Genomic DNA, 13686 nt, shown 5'->3' on the forward strand with positions numbered 1-13686 from the left:
TCCCTCTTCCCCAGACCTCCACAGGCCCGGAGGTGGTGCAGGTTCCCATCCTCACTAGTCACGGGGCACTCTGTTGTTCCTTGGAAGTTACAGATTGTTGCTGACACCTTTATAAAATAGCCACAAATCACTCATTTTGACTGTGCCACTTGTTTTCTCCTGGAAGATGGATACACTAATTTTTAAAAAGTTCCTATTAAAAAAAAACACCTGTAAATATAAGATTTTAGACATATTCATTTAGAAAACATTTTGTGAGTGTCTTAATTGTAATAGGTACAAGTGACACAGATGTCAACAAATTCTTCATCTTTCTGGAATCATTATGATAGATGTGAGGTTAGGAGAAAGAAGAAGATAAATCAATTAACAAGGAAATGTATAAGGCACAACCCAAATTAGGGGCAACCCATGGTATAGAGAAAATAAGCTGTGGCAAGGTGACAGACAGTGCTGGGGCTGGGCACATAGGGCTATAATACATAAAATTAAGCAAGCGTCTCTGATGGAGGCTTATTCAAACTGAGATTAGAAGGCACAATAAGATGTCCTATTTGAATATGCAAGAGGAGAAAATTTCAGGAAAAAGGACAAGCAAGTGAAAATGGCCTAGGGGCCAGAGCAAGGGCTTGGTGGGCAGCTTGTCTGCCTATGGTTCCAGGATTCCATACAAACATCATTTCTGGTCTTAACTGCTCTATTTCTGATCAAGCTCCCTGTCTGGTGGCTTGGAAGGGCAGGGAGGATGGACTGCCTGGGCTTTGGGGCCCTGCACCCATGTGAGAGTCCTGGAGGGGGCTCCTGGTTCCAAGCTTTGACTTGGTCCACCTCTGGCCATTGTAGCCATTTGGAGAGTGTACTGGTGAATGGAGGATCTCTCTCTCTCTCTTTGTCCCTCTCTTAAGCTCTGACTTTCAAGTAAAACAAATAAGAATACAGAAACAAAAGAGCATCAGGTCAGGTTACCAGATTGCGCCAAGTGTGTACAAGAAAATGCTAGGAAGCCAACACGATACACTGAGCCTAATGGAGTCCAGAACAGTGGTGATGGTGACGGCAACCAAATTACAGAACCATCAGAAATTTGGTTAAGATGTTGTTCTGTACTCTTCACATGCAGAAATAAACAGAGACATCCAAATACGATGAGAACAAGGTGTTATTTGTTCAGAGCTTGCTGCAGCGAACGAATAAGGCATTGATATCACTTGTGATTTAACAAAGACTTAAAGGCAGGGAGAGATGTGTCAGTATTGAGTAATGGAAAAGGAGGAATGTTTGCGGTGTGCTCTTGTTGGAGGCTGAGGGGGTGAGCAACTTGAAGTTGGTTAGCTAGGCTGGGGCATGCTATGGAATTCATTAGTGGGGTGTGTTTGCCTGTCTCAAGCTGATCTGAGATCACTACAAGAGCAAATCCTGCCTATTCATGCTGATCACCCATAGAAGCTTTGGCTTTGCTTCTGGGTTGCTCTAGGTTGTGAATCAGACAGACACTTAAATGCATTCTCTGGATCAGGAGGCAGAAGTAAGGGTGACACGATATGGTTGAGTATAGGATGTACTACAAAGGAACAGGAGAAGATGCTTCTGATGTATCAAATGGGAAATGAGAGAGGAAATGAGAAGATGCTTGGATATTTCCAAGTTCTGTTTTTTTGATCAACTGAAAAAAATGTAGTCAAACTGAAAAAAAAAAAAACATGATTGTGACAGTGAAGAGGGAAAACTGTGGAAGACTCAAACTCAGGTGGAAATTCTGACTTTCTAATAAAAACAAATAAATCTTAAAAAAATAGAATTACCACATGTAAATTCTCATAAGACTTTAACAAAAAGCAGACAAAGTGCCATGGAATTATCAAAATCCCATGAGTTTATTTTCATTAGTGTCACTAGAATTTATCAGTTTTCAGATCATGTACTGCATGGCATTATAGAAAACTATAGGGATATTTATTTATTTACTTCTTAGAGTTCATTATAGAATGAATATTTGTGTTGGAGCATGAATTCCCAATATGATGACATGAGGAGATGGAGGCCTTTGTAAGGTGGTAAGGTTTAAACAAGGTTATGAAGGGGGAGAAACCATCATGGTGCTAGTGCCCTGGTAGGAAGAGGAGGATAAAGATTTCTCTCTGTGAGCAAGCAGCTAGGAAAGGCCGTGTGAGAGTACAGAGAGAAGGCAGCCATTTAACAGCCATAAAGTAAACTCTATCAAGAACAAATCCATTGGCATCTTGATCTTGGCTTCCTCACCTTCTCAAACTGTGAACATTAAATATTTATTGCTAAACTAGTCTCCAGCCATGATATTGTTTTATAGTAGCCAGACTGACTTAGTTAAGATTGAGCATCGATAATGTTCCTTCTACATTGCTGAATTATCCTGATTATTTGTAAGTTATTCATAGAAGTACCAGACATAAATGTTTAACTTAATAGATGTCTTGGGAATGTAAACCTTGAAAACCTGAGAATTGGTTCTTCCTATGCTCTGTAATACTTGCATGGTTGATTCAACAGGCTGGGACCTCCTGCCAGTGCTAGCAGACTTGAATGCTGAATAAAGAGGAGCCCTGGTTGTCTAGCCCATGCCCTTAGCTCTGGAATTTATTCTGACAACTGATCTGGCAGAAGGCAAACAGGCCTAGTGTCAGGTTTAGGCCTTCTGTTGACCGAACTTCTCACTGTGGGAGAAATTAGAAAAGGGTATCAAAGAGACAAAGAAAGCCTTCCCTGGTAGATTTTTCAGTTGACGTTGTTTTTAACTGCACTTTATATCTACAATAGAAGTGCACATGTAGAGTTCCTGAAGGAGGCCAGCTCTTTCAGTGCAGAATTCTTAAAGTGGCATTTCTTTATTGTCCTTAAAAATGATTAGCTAATCCATGCAGGGTTATTACTATTTGCTAAGCACTAGTCCAAATACTTGTACATGTAACAACTGGTTTTCTCCCTGCAGAAACGTTGGCGATAAGAACAGTGATGACTGTCATTTTACTGTTGAGAACCTGGGGCATGTGGAGGTTAAACAAGCAGCCGAAGGTGAGGCTGGGAGGTGTTTATGCTGGGATGTGAACCCAGAAATGCCATCTTAGGGGTCAGGCTCACGATCCTTGAGCTCTCGTGTTGTAGGAAGCACTACCAGGGCAGTGGGTAGGGTCACTCTCATCACAGGAAACGAAAAGTTAAGCACAGGTTATAAGACAGATACCAAGTCCTATTGAGCAGGTGCCAAGTGCATGGGCAACCGCAAAGGAGCTAGCCACACCACAAAGACGTAGTTTTGAGAATTTCTTTAAAGATCCAATATTTATGTCAAATTGATGAATCAATCAATCAATCAATCAAGTGGTATGTAGGCAAAACAATGAAATAAGACGTCAACTCAATAGTAGATGATAAATATCAACTGGCCAAGTTGTGAAGGTATGTCATATGCAAAACATGTAGTCATATATTAGCAGACAGATAAAATATAATACATATTCATCATAGCCAAAGTTTGTATGCCAATTCTTTCTAACATGGTAGAGTGAAAGGCAAGAGCTTCCATGAAGGTGTTTACTGAGCAAGAAAGGGTCATGGTACAGAAACTGTGAACTCGCACTATGTAGGCAGTATCCTGTAGCAGGGAACAGTGGCTGCAGGGCCATCCCTTAAAATAGTAACAACGGTTATTCTATGTGAGAGAATTGCAAAGAACTTTTAAAAGGAATTAATACACTGTATTTTTCTGAGCATTTTAGGTTTATAGGAAAATGAGTAGAAAGCTAGAGAGTTTGCCATCTCTTCTGCTTTCATTGACATCTTTAAACAATTATTTCTTTTTAAAAAACTATGTTTACTAATTTTCATCTTACTTGTAAAGGAGAAAGGAGTGGGGGCGGGGAGTGTTCCTCTGCTAGCTCATTCTCCAAATGCCTTCAAAAAGCGGGACTGGACCAGGAAAAAATCCAGGAACCCAGAATTCAGCCTGGGTATCTCTCGTGAGTGGGAGAGACGCAGTCACCTCAGCTGTTATCACAGAAACCAGGGCTTCCTACGTGGTCTGCAGGTGTCCCACGCGTCATGTTAAGTGCTGTACCTCGCAGCTGTCCCCTTTTAAAAGCTTTTTGAAAAATGTTTCCTGGAGAGGGAAGAGGGTTTCCCCATGGAAGGCAGGGACCCCATCATTTAAAGCATCATCACCACCTCCCAGTTCGCAATGGCAGAAAGCTGTCATCAGTAGCAGAGTTGGGAATTGAACCCAGACACTCCAATATGAGAAGCTGACATTTTAACCACCCATCCACGCCTGTATTGATCGTTTTGACATGGAACATGCATTGCTTTTATCATTTCAGACTGGAGTCTTCTTTACTTTGCAAGAGAACACTGAATAACATCATTCATCAATTTGACTGCTTTGAAATGAATACTTTGTGTGTTTTAGCTGTTAGATTTTGACTGCTGTAACTTTTGTGAAAAATGACTTCTACTCTCTGAAATAAAGCAAGCATGGTTACATTTGAAAGAGAACATTCATGCCGCTCCTTGACTCAGCTGCTCTAGGCACATGAAAAAGCTCCAACAACGAAGCACGTGATGGGACAAAATATCTTTTAAAAATTTACTACAATAGAGTAAGGGAGGGAAGGAAGAGTGCAGTGCACGAATTAGGAAATTAAATGCTCACTGCCTTTAAAAAGTTGGGCACATTGAAAACCAATTCAGAAGTTGTTTTGCAACTTATTCAGGCTACTGTGGTGCCTGTAGCTTGGTTAACAAATAGAAGTGAATGTGGAAGAGTCTGTCACTGATGTGCTCAAACCTGGATAGTTCTTTACACATTTATAAGATTTTTTTTAACCTCCAAAACAGGCAAAATAACATAGATTAATTTTAGTAGAGGCTTGAAAAAGAAACAAATGCAAACACGCCTAAACCACATAATAATACATGTTACAAATTCACATTAAGATATCATGAAGACCAGAAGTGATCTTGGGGTACAATGCAAACGTGGGAGTCAGAGGTAATCTTTGGGAAATTTTTGCTTCTGTTGCTAAATGTCTTTTTTTGCTGAATGTAGGTATTTTCAGAAGTTTCATAAGTAAAGTTATTTTCCTTTGCACTTTTTCCCTATCCACCGTTCAGTGCCAGAAATGATACGCTGTACTAACAAATGGCTGCCATTTTCTGTTTAAAATAATGACTAATGCTTCCTACTGATAGAGTAAAAAAATATAAAAAGTTTCAAATTTCACTGAAATCGAAGACCTTGTGTGCTTTCTTTGTTATTTACCTATTTTATGCTGTATTTTACTATCATTTCATGAATTCTGGACATTGAGTTTTGGCACACTCAGAGAGAAGTTTCAGCTATGCAGTGATCTCTATCAGCACGGACGGTGTGAAATCCCAAAAACAGGAGTGAGTCATTGGATTTCACTCAGCAGTACTCTTACATCTGTAAGATATTTTGTAGCAAGGGTTTGGTTAACTCAGAGCACCCATGTTTGTCTTTTTTGTATTTGTTAATGTTAGGATTTTTTTGAACTACACTAAATTCTATATTTCTTGTAATAATGTTTATTCATTATTCAATACCATATACCATTGATGTCATATGGTTTCATTATAACCAGAGAAGTCAAATACTTAATCTAGTTCGTTTCTTGCAATAATCATCTAATTTATCTTAGAATTGTCTAATCATGTTGAGCCCCACTTAATCTGTTATGATCCTCTTTAGATAACTGATGAGTATTTCATAATCCCAGGATATACAATATCTTGTTGAAGTCCATAGGGGTCAAGAATCTTACTCTGGGCTCATGAACAGGAAGGCAGAAATGAGTTGTAAGAATTTATTCCTTAAAGTGACAAACAACAACTGCACCAATTGACCGATAAAATATCAATAGATGACTCATAGCTGTAACTCATGGATCAAACATAATACAGTTACCATGACAAATTTAAAGAAAAGAGCTTTATTATTTAGTATGCACCCAAAAAACAAGACTGAAATAAAGCTTACTCACTTATATCTAGATAATGTAGAATACAGCACATATGATTACGTTTAATGGAAATGTCATGTAACAGAAATTAAAAGATAATTAAATTTCATATTTAAGTAAAGGCAAGAGATGTCGGCTAAGGAAATGATACAGGAACTCCAGGTTTCCTATCCTCTCCCTTTAATTACACGCAGTCTTTTAACACAGGGATTTCCACATGAGTCTCCATTTCACGTACTCAGTAGATTGTATCTTTGCAGACCATTTAAGAGTTTTCTGACAAAGTAAGTACGTTCGCTGTTGAAAAGAAAGCTGTGTCTGGCTTCTGACAGCTTCAGGAGTCTCTGTATGATTTGTATAAATAACAGCCCTCAAAAGGCTATTCAACCTTTTCCCCCTTAACTAATCAAGACAAGCCAAAACTGTAGAAGTATGGCAAAGGGAGGAAAATGGTCAGATTACATACAAAAGCAAGAAAATTTGCTTTTACTCACACCAGCCAAGGCTGTGCATTGACAAGAAAAAGTAATATAGCAATTCAGAGCCATGATTTAAAACACTCTGTGCAATACAGAATGGGAGTGCTTTGGGGGTGAGTAGCAGAAGGACTGGATGACATGTAACAATCCTGTAAACACACAGCCCACTGAAAAATTTTGGCTTGTCAAAGGTATGGAGGAAATTTGGGTAATTAATTGTTGCATAGGAAACAGTTCATTTAAAAATGGTCAAATTCTTAAACCATTTGTTTAAAGACATTATTTGTTATAAGACATTAAGAAAGAAAGCTTCTAGAAATGATTAAAGAAAAATCAGATGAGCAACACTGGACCAAGGCCAGAGCACAGAAATATAACTAAAAGGTGTGAAGTTAGTCCTTGAAAAATATAACTTCCCATCATTTCTTTCTGGTTTTCCTTTTCCCATCAGAATTTATGAAAGTATCCAATCATTCATCTACAAAGTTCTAACACTTCTGTGAGTTATTTCGTCCTAATCGTAGCAATATAAACATACTGCCAGTGGTACTTACCATCTCCAGGGTCCACAATCTCCACGGTGGTGGCTGCGGGGAACTCCAGAGCGGCCAGCACAGGCTCTGAGAGCAACACCTGGAAGGTCTCCGAGTGCTCATGTTCCCCATCACTCAGGATCCGCACTCGCCACGTGGCCCTCGTCTGGCCTGGGTTGAATTGCACCTGCTTCTGTGCTTTGTCCTTGAAGTCTTTGTCTTTTTGTGCAGTCCCATCTCTTGTGCTAATGCCTTCAAAGAAACATATAATTTTCTTAGTTCCATCTTCACTGGATTAGACATTCCTTGTTCAACATAAAAAAAAAAAAATGACCAGGAGAGAGAGAGACAAGAAGAGAGACAGAGAAACAGAGAAAGAGAAATGAGTGTTCCAGCTAGGCTGAGGCCACAGCTGGAAGCAGGAACTCAAGCTGCACCTCCCGTGTGGTTGGTAGAGACCCAATGATTGGTGTCATCCCCTCTGCCTCCAGGCTCTGATTTAGCAGAAAGCTGGAATCCGGAGTTAGAGCTTAGAATTGAATCCAGGGACCCGCATGATGGTTCAGTAGCTAAATCCTTGTCTTGCACATGCTGGGGTCCCATATGGGTGCTGGTTCATGCCACAGCTGCTCGACTTCCCTTCCAGCTCCCTGCTTGTGGCCTGGGAAGGCAGTAGAGGATCGTCCAAGGCCTTGCGACCCTGCACTTGTGTGAGAGACCCAGAGGAGTCTCCTGGCTCCTGGCTTTGGATAGGCTCACCTTCGGCCATTGCAGCCACTTATGGAGTGAACCAGCACATGGTAGATCTTTTTCTCTGTATCTTGTTTCTGTAAATCTGCCTTTCCAAGAAAAATAAATATATACATTTTTAAGAATTAAACTCAGGTAGTCTGATTTAAGTTGTGGGCAATCTTGACTGATGGTTGGAACACTCCCTTTCTTGTTATTTTTTAATGTATCGTTTCATCCTGCAAAGTCAAGGAAACTATGATTTGATTTTGTGAAGTGGATAACTGACTACGGGTCTGATGATGAAAAGCGTGTTCTACTAGAGCAGAATAATTTCTACTCTAGCCGCAATCTCGGTTTTGCTATATTTCTTTGCGCTAAGTGTTGCTATGACATGTTGTAAAACAGTATTTCATTGTCATGGACTTTTTGAAGCACCCCCAGATTATCCAAAAATCAGGGTGCAAACTCACAGTCATAGGAAAATGATACAACTGTAATAATACTGATACTTTATATCTTTATGTAGGAACCAAAACTTAGCCAGTCAAGGTTACAGAATGATTCTCAAGTACACTGTCTATTGGTATTTTTAGAGAAGAGACAAGGCAGATTAAAGAAAAGAATAAAAAATATTTGTGACTGTTAGCTTTTTAAAATAATAAAATAGATTTGTAACATTTTTCGGCTGAGGAAACTGTAGTTTTGGAAAACTGCTTTAGTTCTTTCAAAGTAGAAATGAAACTAAATCAGGGGCTGGTGCAATAGCATAGCACACGAATCCTCTCTCTGTGGTGCCAGCATCCATTCTGGGTGACAGCTTGTGTCCTGGCTGCTCCAGTTCCCATTTGGCTCCCTGCTTATGGCCTGGAAAAAGCAGCGTAGGATGGCATACATCATTGGGCCCCTGTGACCGTGTTTGGAACTGAGAGCTGGCTTTGGAACAGCCCAGCTCTGGCCATTGTGGCCATTTGGGGAATGAACCAGTGGATGAAGTTCTCTCTTTCTTTCCCTCCCTCCTTTCTACAACTCTGCCTATCAAGTAAAAATAAAATAAATCTTCCAAACAATTTAAAAGAGCTTAACCTATACCAAATGATGACTTATTTTACATAAATTTACTGCGTACTGAAGCATACCAGGTACTGTTGGCACAACAGGCTTTGTCCTACGTTGCGGGTTTGTATCTGAAACTACAAAAACCCTGGTCTCGTACTGCTTACATATAGCAATAACGTCAATACTCTTGATTTGAATATATATCACTGACTATTTAATCTTTACATGAGGGGGGAGATAACAGCTGTATTAGGAATATTTCTGCCATATTTATCTTAGAGAACTTACTGGAATGCCAGTAACATGTTGCATGCAAGTAGGGAAGACGAGGTCCTGCTGAATGTTGCAGGCTTGCTGTTGCCGCCCTGGTTCTTACTGTACTCAGAGTGGAGGTCAGCACCTCTCGGGTCCACCACAGTTTACCACCAGGTGATGATGGAAGGATTCACTCTCGCTGTTCCTTGACCCATCTGTTGGTCGGCCTCTCTTTGGTAGCTATTGCCTGCCTTTCTGTTTCACTCCATTTCCTTGCATTGGAGATGTATTCATTTATAGGAATTCAAAGGGCAGCGAAGAATAAAATAGTAGCAGTATCACATAGGGAATGTCCATTCATTCCAACCAGTCATCCTTACAATACAACAGCCAATCCACCCAGCCTGTGAACGATTAGCTACAATCACAAATCACCATGGTTGCTGCTAAATGCGCCTCTAACTTTTTGGTGGATTTTATAAGAAAGTTTCTGTGAAAATGAAATGAAAAATGGACAATATCTCTGAAATGAGATGACTATTCCATACTCGTTTGACCATTTAACAGCTACAGCATTTCAGACAAGCTCTCATATTCTCTCAGTTGATGAAATTTCAAGGAGGAGTATGTTTCTTTGGCTCATGGTGTGGGTGCTGAAGCAGGATCCCAGCTCTGCCCAGTTTACATGTGTATGTAACTTTGAACATATTTTTAAAAAACATGTATTTCAGAGGTGCGTGTGCGTGCACACACACACACCAACACACACCACACCACACACCACACCATAAAACACCACACACAGTATAACACATATAAAAAAGAGAGCGAGCGAGTGAGAAGATGAGAGATTGAGAGCGTTCTCTGATCCATTGACTCTTATCTCGAATGCCTGCAATAGCTGGGAATCCTCCAGTGAGCTGAAACCGGGAGCCAGGGTCTTAAGGCCAGGTCTCCCACGTGGGTGACAAGGTCTGGTCACTGGAGACACCACTGCTGCCTGGGTTTGCATTAACAAGAGACAGTAGTTGGAATTGGGGTTTGAATCCAGGTTTCCCCACATGGCATCTGGCTGTCTGAATTGGCAACGTAACCCCTACGTACAGGCCAGTCTGGCTGTGTAGCTTTGGACGTATCATGTCTCTGCTACCTCACCTGTGACCGGGGGAATTGAACAGTGCTCTGACCCGTGTACGGTGTTGGTAAGTAAGTTTTGCATATAGTAAGAACTTAGTAATTGTTAGCTGTCATTATCACGTCATAGTCATCACTCAACACAGTGCCTGGCACACAGTAAGTGCTTCAGAAAATACCAGTAATTTCAGGGAATAAGGCTTGTTGTAAGGAATAAGCGAGACAGGAAACACGCTGACTATGCTTAATGGAACATTTTATCTTTCATAGATGGAAATATTTGATACCCAGTAGCAATTAGATCTTTTAAATGCAAATATTTTTGTGAAATACAAACATATATGAAGCTTACTGTAGAATAACACTGGTTGTAAAATGAATAATCATCTTTGCGAAATACATCTTAAATTTCATGTACTGTATAACTGTGTTCATGTGATAGGCCATTCAGTATAAGTGATGTTTCTTCAAATGTGATGCAAATGCTCTCATTCTAACTGCCGGGAAGTGAAAATCAGAGTTTGTATGGAAACATATTCACTGTGGAACTTCTCTGAGGCCATTCTCCACTTTCATGTGACTCCCCTGCCAAGTGCCGGAGAGGTTTCTATCACCATCTTCAATGCCAGAGATATATGGGTCACATACTGCAGTCTTCCTAATTGTCTTCTTCCCCAGGTTACTAAGTAGCCATTGGAAGTTAACCAAGCAAGTTAAAACCTAGAGAGCCTTTCTAGAACCGCTACTATTTCCACATTTGGAGGAAGTCATGGTTTACTGAAAAGAAAAAACACACTTCAAGCAAACGAGCTCTCATTTGACATTTCAGCGTTCAGCTTAGGAAACAAAAAATGGACCAAAGAGAAAAATCCGAAAAGACAGTTAAAAAGTCCTTTTCAACTATTATCTTTCCCAGTGATATCCACAGTTTAGTTGTGAGGGTGAGCTTTGAAATTGACTTCTTAAGACTGAGAACAAAACACAAATAGAGGCAAACAACTTTAATAATAATCGCTAAGGTGCTCTATGGTCACGGCTTTCCTTTTGTTTGCTTTATTTTCAAGCACAAAGCACATCAGGACTGAGATCCCAGCAGTAGCAGGTAAGTCAGATGCTGCCGAGTTTTGTGTGGGCCAAGAACCAGCCCCTAAGGCAGAGCAGGAAAAGCCTCTGCTTCGCCCCACCAGGTTAAATGTAGATAATGAATAGGACCCAGATGCCAGGCGCACAAGGTTGGCAGCAGAGGAGCAGGGGTGCTCACCGGGTCTGCAGCTAGACTAAACCTACGGGGCCAGAGGGGGCTGAAAGTCACTCTGCTCAATAAAAATAACATTTTTAAAGCCAAAAGCAATTCATTTCTATAATCCAAACATATCATGCAAAATTATAGAAATGGCAAAGGTTGTGTCCTGGGCAAGGAAAGTTGGAGTTGAAGAGAGGGAGGGAGGGAGACAAAGAGAGAGAGAGAGAGAGAGAGAGAGAGAGAGAGAGAGAGAGAGAGAGAGAGTTAAATGTTTTTTAAACTTCTGTATCAGTGAAATGTCAGGGTAGTCATCATTTTGAAGACAAAGGCTTAGTAGCTTTTTGTGAGTGTTCTCCTAGTTGTCTAATTTAATTGATAGTCTCATCCTGTTTCAGCCCACACAAATTCAACTGGCCTAACTGTAAAACATATGGCATCAAAAATAATATAATTCCTCGCATCTCTGCTGTTTTTCTGCTGAACACCAAACATTTTGTACCAATTAGATTATTGTTTAAAATGAGCAAACTGGTTTGCTTTCCTTTGTCTATGCCTATATTAAATGAAATGTGAGTGTGAAATAAAGGCTTATTCATGTGTTTTAGACTCAGTTTTAATTAAAAGAAGCAATGCAGAGGAAAATGATGACTATTTAACACTGTTGGCTACAAAAATTTTACAACATACAGCTCACATTGAATTGGCATTCCTGAAGCTTTCAGTGAGCTAACATTGAAATATAATAGTAAATTACACTCAAACTCCTGATCAATTGTTGAATGACTTTTTCCTTTTCGGTATAGATGCTGTACACTGATATTTTAACAGATTGTAATAGGTAAGTTACAGGTCCCTTTATTCCCCTTATTCATTTATTTTTATGTTGTAATAGATGAATGGTTACTGGCAATTTGATAATTGCTTTGTATCAGAGAATACTTTTAGGTAGGAGGCTGAGAAGATCTGTATTATTATGCCAATCTGCCCACCTGTTTCTTTAGCAGTTTAAGAACCTATAAGCACTGAAATCTCCCCAAACTCTTAAAACTAAATCAGTAGTCCTACTGGGATTTTGATCCTGGTAAAAACGTTAAAAACCTTGGCTGGAAAAAGATGTTGAGACAGAAATGGAAACTAAGCTTACTTATGAAGGATGTTTCTCCCAAGTAGCCTCTACGTTTAATGACAACGTCGAGAAATTTGGATTCCTCGTTGATCAGGTAATACTCCTTTTCAAAAGAGATCCATGCCCAGTTCAGACGAAAATGCTGCTTGGTTAACTTGTTTCCACCTGGAAAACAAATAAAGCTTCAATTCAGTGCTGTGTGGAATGAATGGCCTTGGAAATTCTACAGACTACGCGGATGATGTAATATTCAGCACCAACACAGCTTGGTTTGCTCCCCAACTCTTGACTTGTCCACAGAGATGCTGCACAATTACCCAATTTTAGGGTTATAAAAAAACCAGTATGCAAGCTGCAGGATGCCTCCCTAACCACAAGGTGCCGCCAGAAAGCAAGTGTTTTTAGAGGCGTACAAACTTTTCTCTGTGAAGTTTTCCTAAAAGCACACAGCTTTACAAATACCTTTTTCTGGTTCACAGAGCAATTGGAGGGAAGGCTTTAATTATAGTTGCTTAAGGAAAAACAAATACCCCCTCCCCGCCTCCTTTCTCTAGTAGATTCTTCCTCCTTTCCTTAAAGCAAACAGCTCTTTTTTTCCCCCATCGATTGCCATTCAACTCTGAAGATAAAGTTTTCTCCTCCCATCTCTCACCAAAATGAAGTTATTTGCCCATCCGAGAAAACAGATCTCTCTATTGTAAAAGCTATTCTGTTGGGCAAGTGAAAGAGAAAACGGCCATCAGCTGATCTCTGTCCCTGCACTCTGTCCCCTCTACTTCCTTTGATCGACACCAGTTATTTCTGAGTAAGTGAGGTTTATAAACAAAGGCGTTGGTAATTCCTCGTGAATCATTTTGGATTTTTTTTTCTTGAAGAAATTTTTTTTTTCCTGCTAAGAAAAAAGGTCCCAATAGTTAAGTGCAGCTAGGGGCACAATTTTATTTCTGGCTCTTGTCTCCTGTGAAAAAGAAAAGAGACAAGAAGATACTAAGAATTCGATGTAAGAGGAGAAGTGAGTGAAGAAACCCCCAAATACACTGAGTTGTTTTTTTTTTTTTTTGCTAGAGCCTTTAAAAAAGTACAAGGACTTAGAGTTCTTAATTGGTATATATTAAAA

The 13686-nt window shown here is 39.9% G+C and overlaps 1 protein-coding gene across 1 annotated transcript in view; it reads right to left on the reverse strand.

The window, feature by feature from the left end:
• FREM2 (FRAS1 related extracellular matrix 2) overlaps positions 1-13686 on the reverse strand; it is a 143635-nt gene that overhangs the window by 67760 nt on the left and 62189 nt on the right. Inside the window, exons 3-4 of the mRNA XM_040991061.1 lie at positions 12588-12734; positions 7045-7275 (exon numbers count right to left, since the gene is read on the reverse strand). Of these exons, the coding sequence (XP_040846995.1) occupies positions 7045-7275; positions 12588-12734 (378 nt within the window). The remainder of the gene's footprint in view (positions 1-7044; positions 7276-12587; positions 12735-13686) is intronic.

This window comes from Ochotona curzoniae, unplaced genomic scaffold (assembly GCF_017591425.1).
Source record: "Ochotona curzoniae isolate NIBS_2020 unplaced genomic scaffold, NIBS_Ocur_1.0 contig_64, whole genome shotgun sequence".
Taxonomy (NCBI): Eukaryota; Metazoa; Chordata; class Mammalia; order Lagomorpha; family Ochotonidae; genus Ochotona; species Ochotona curzoniae.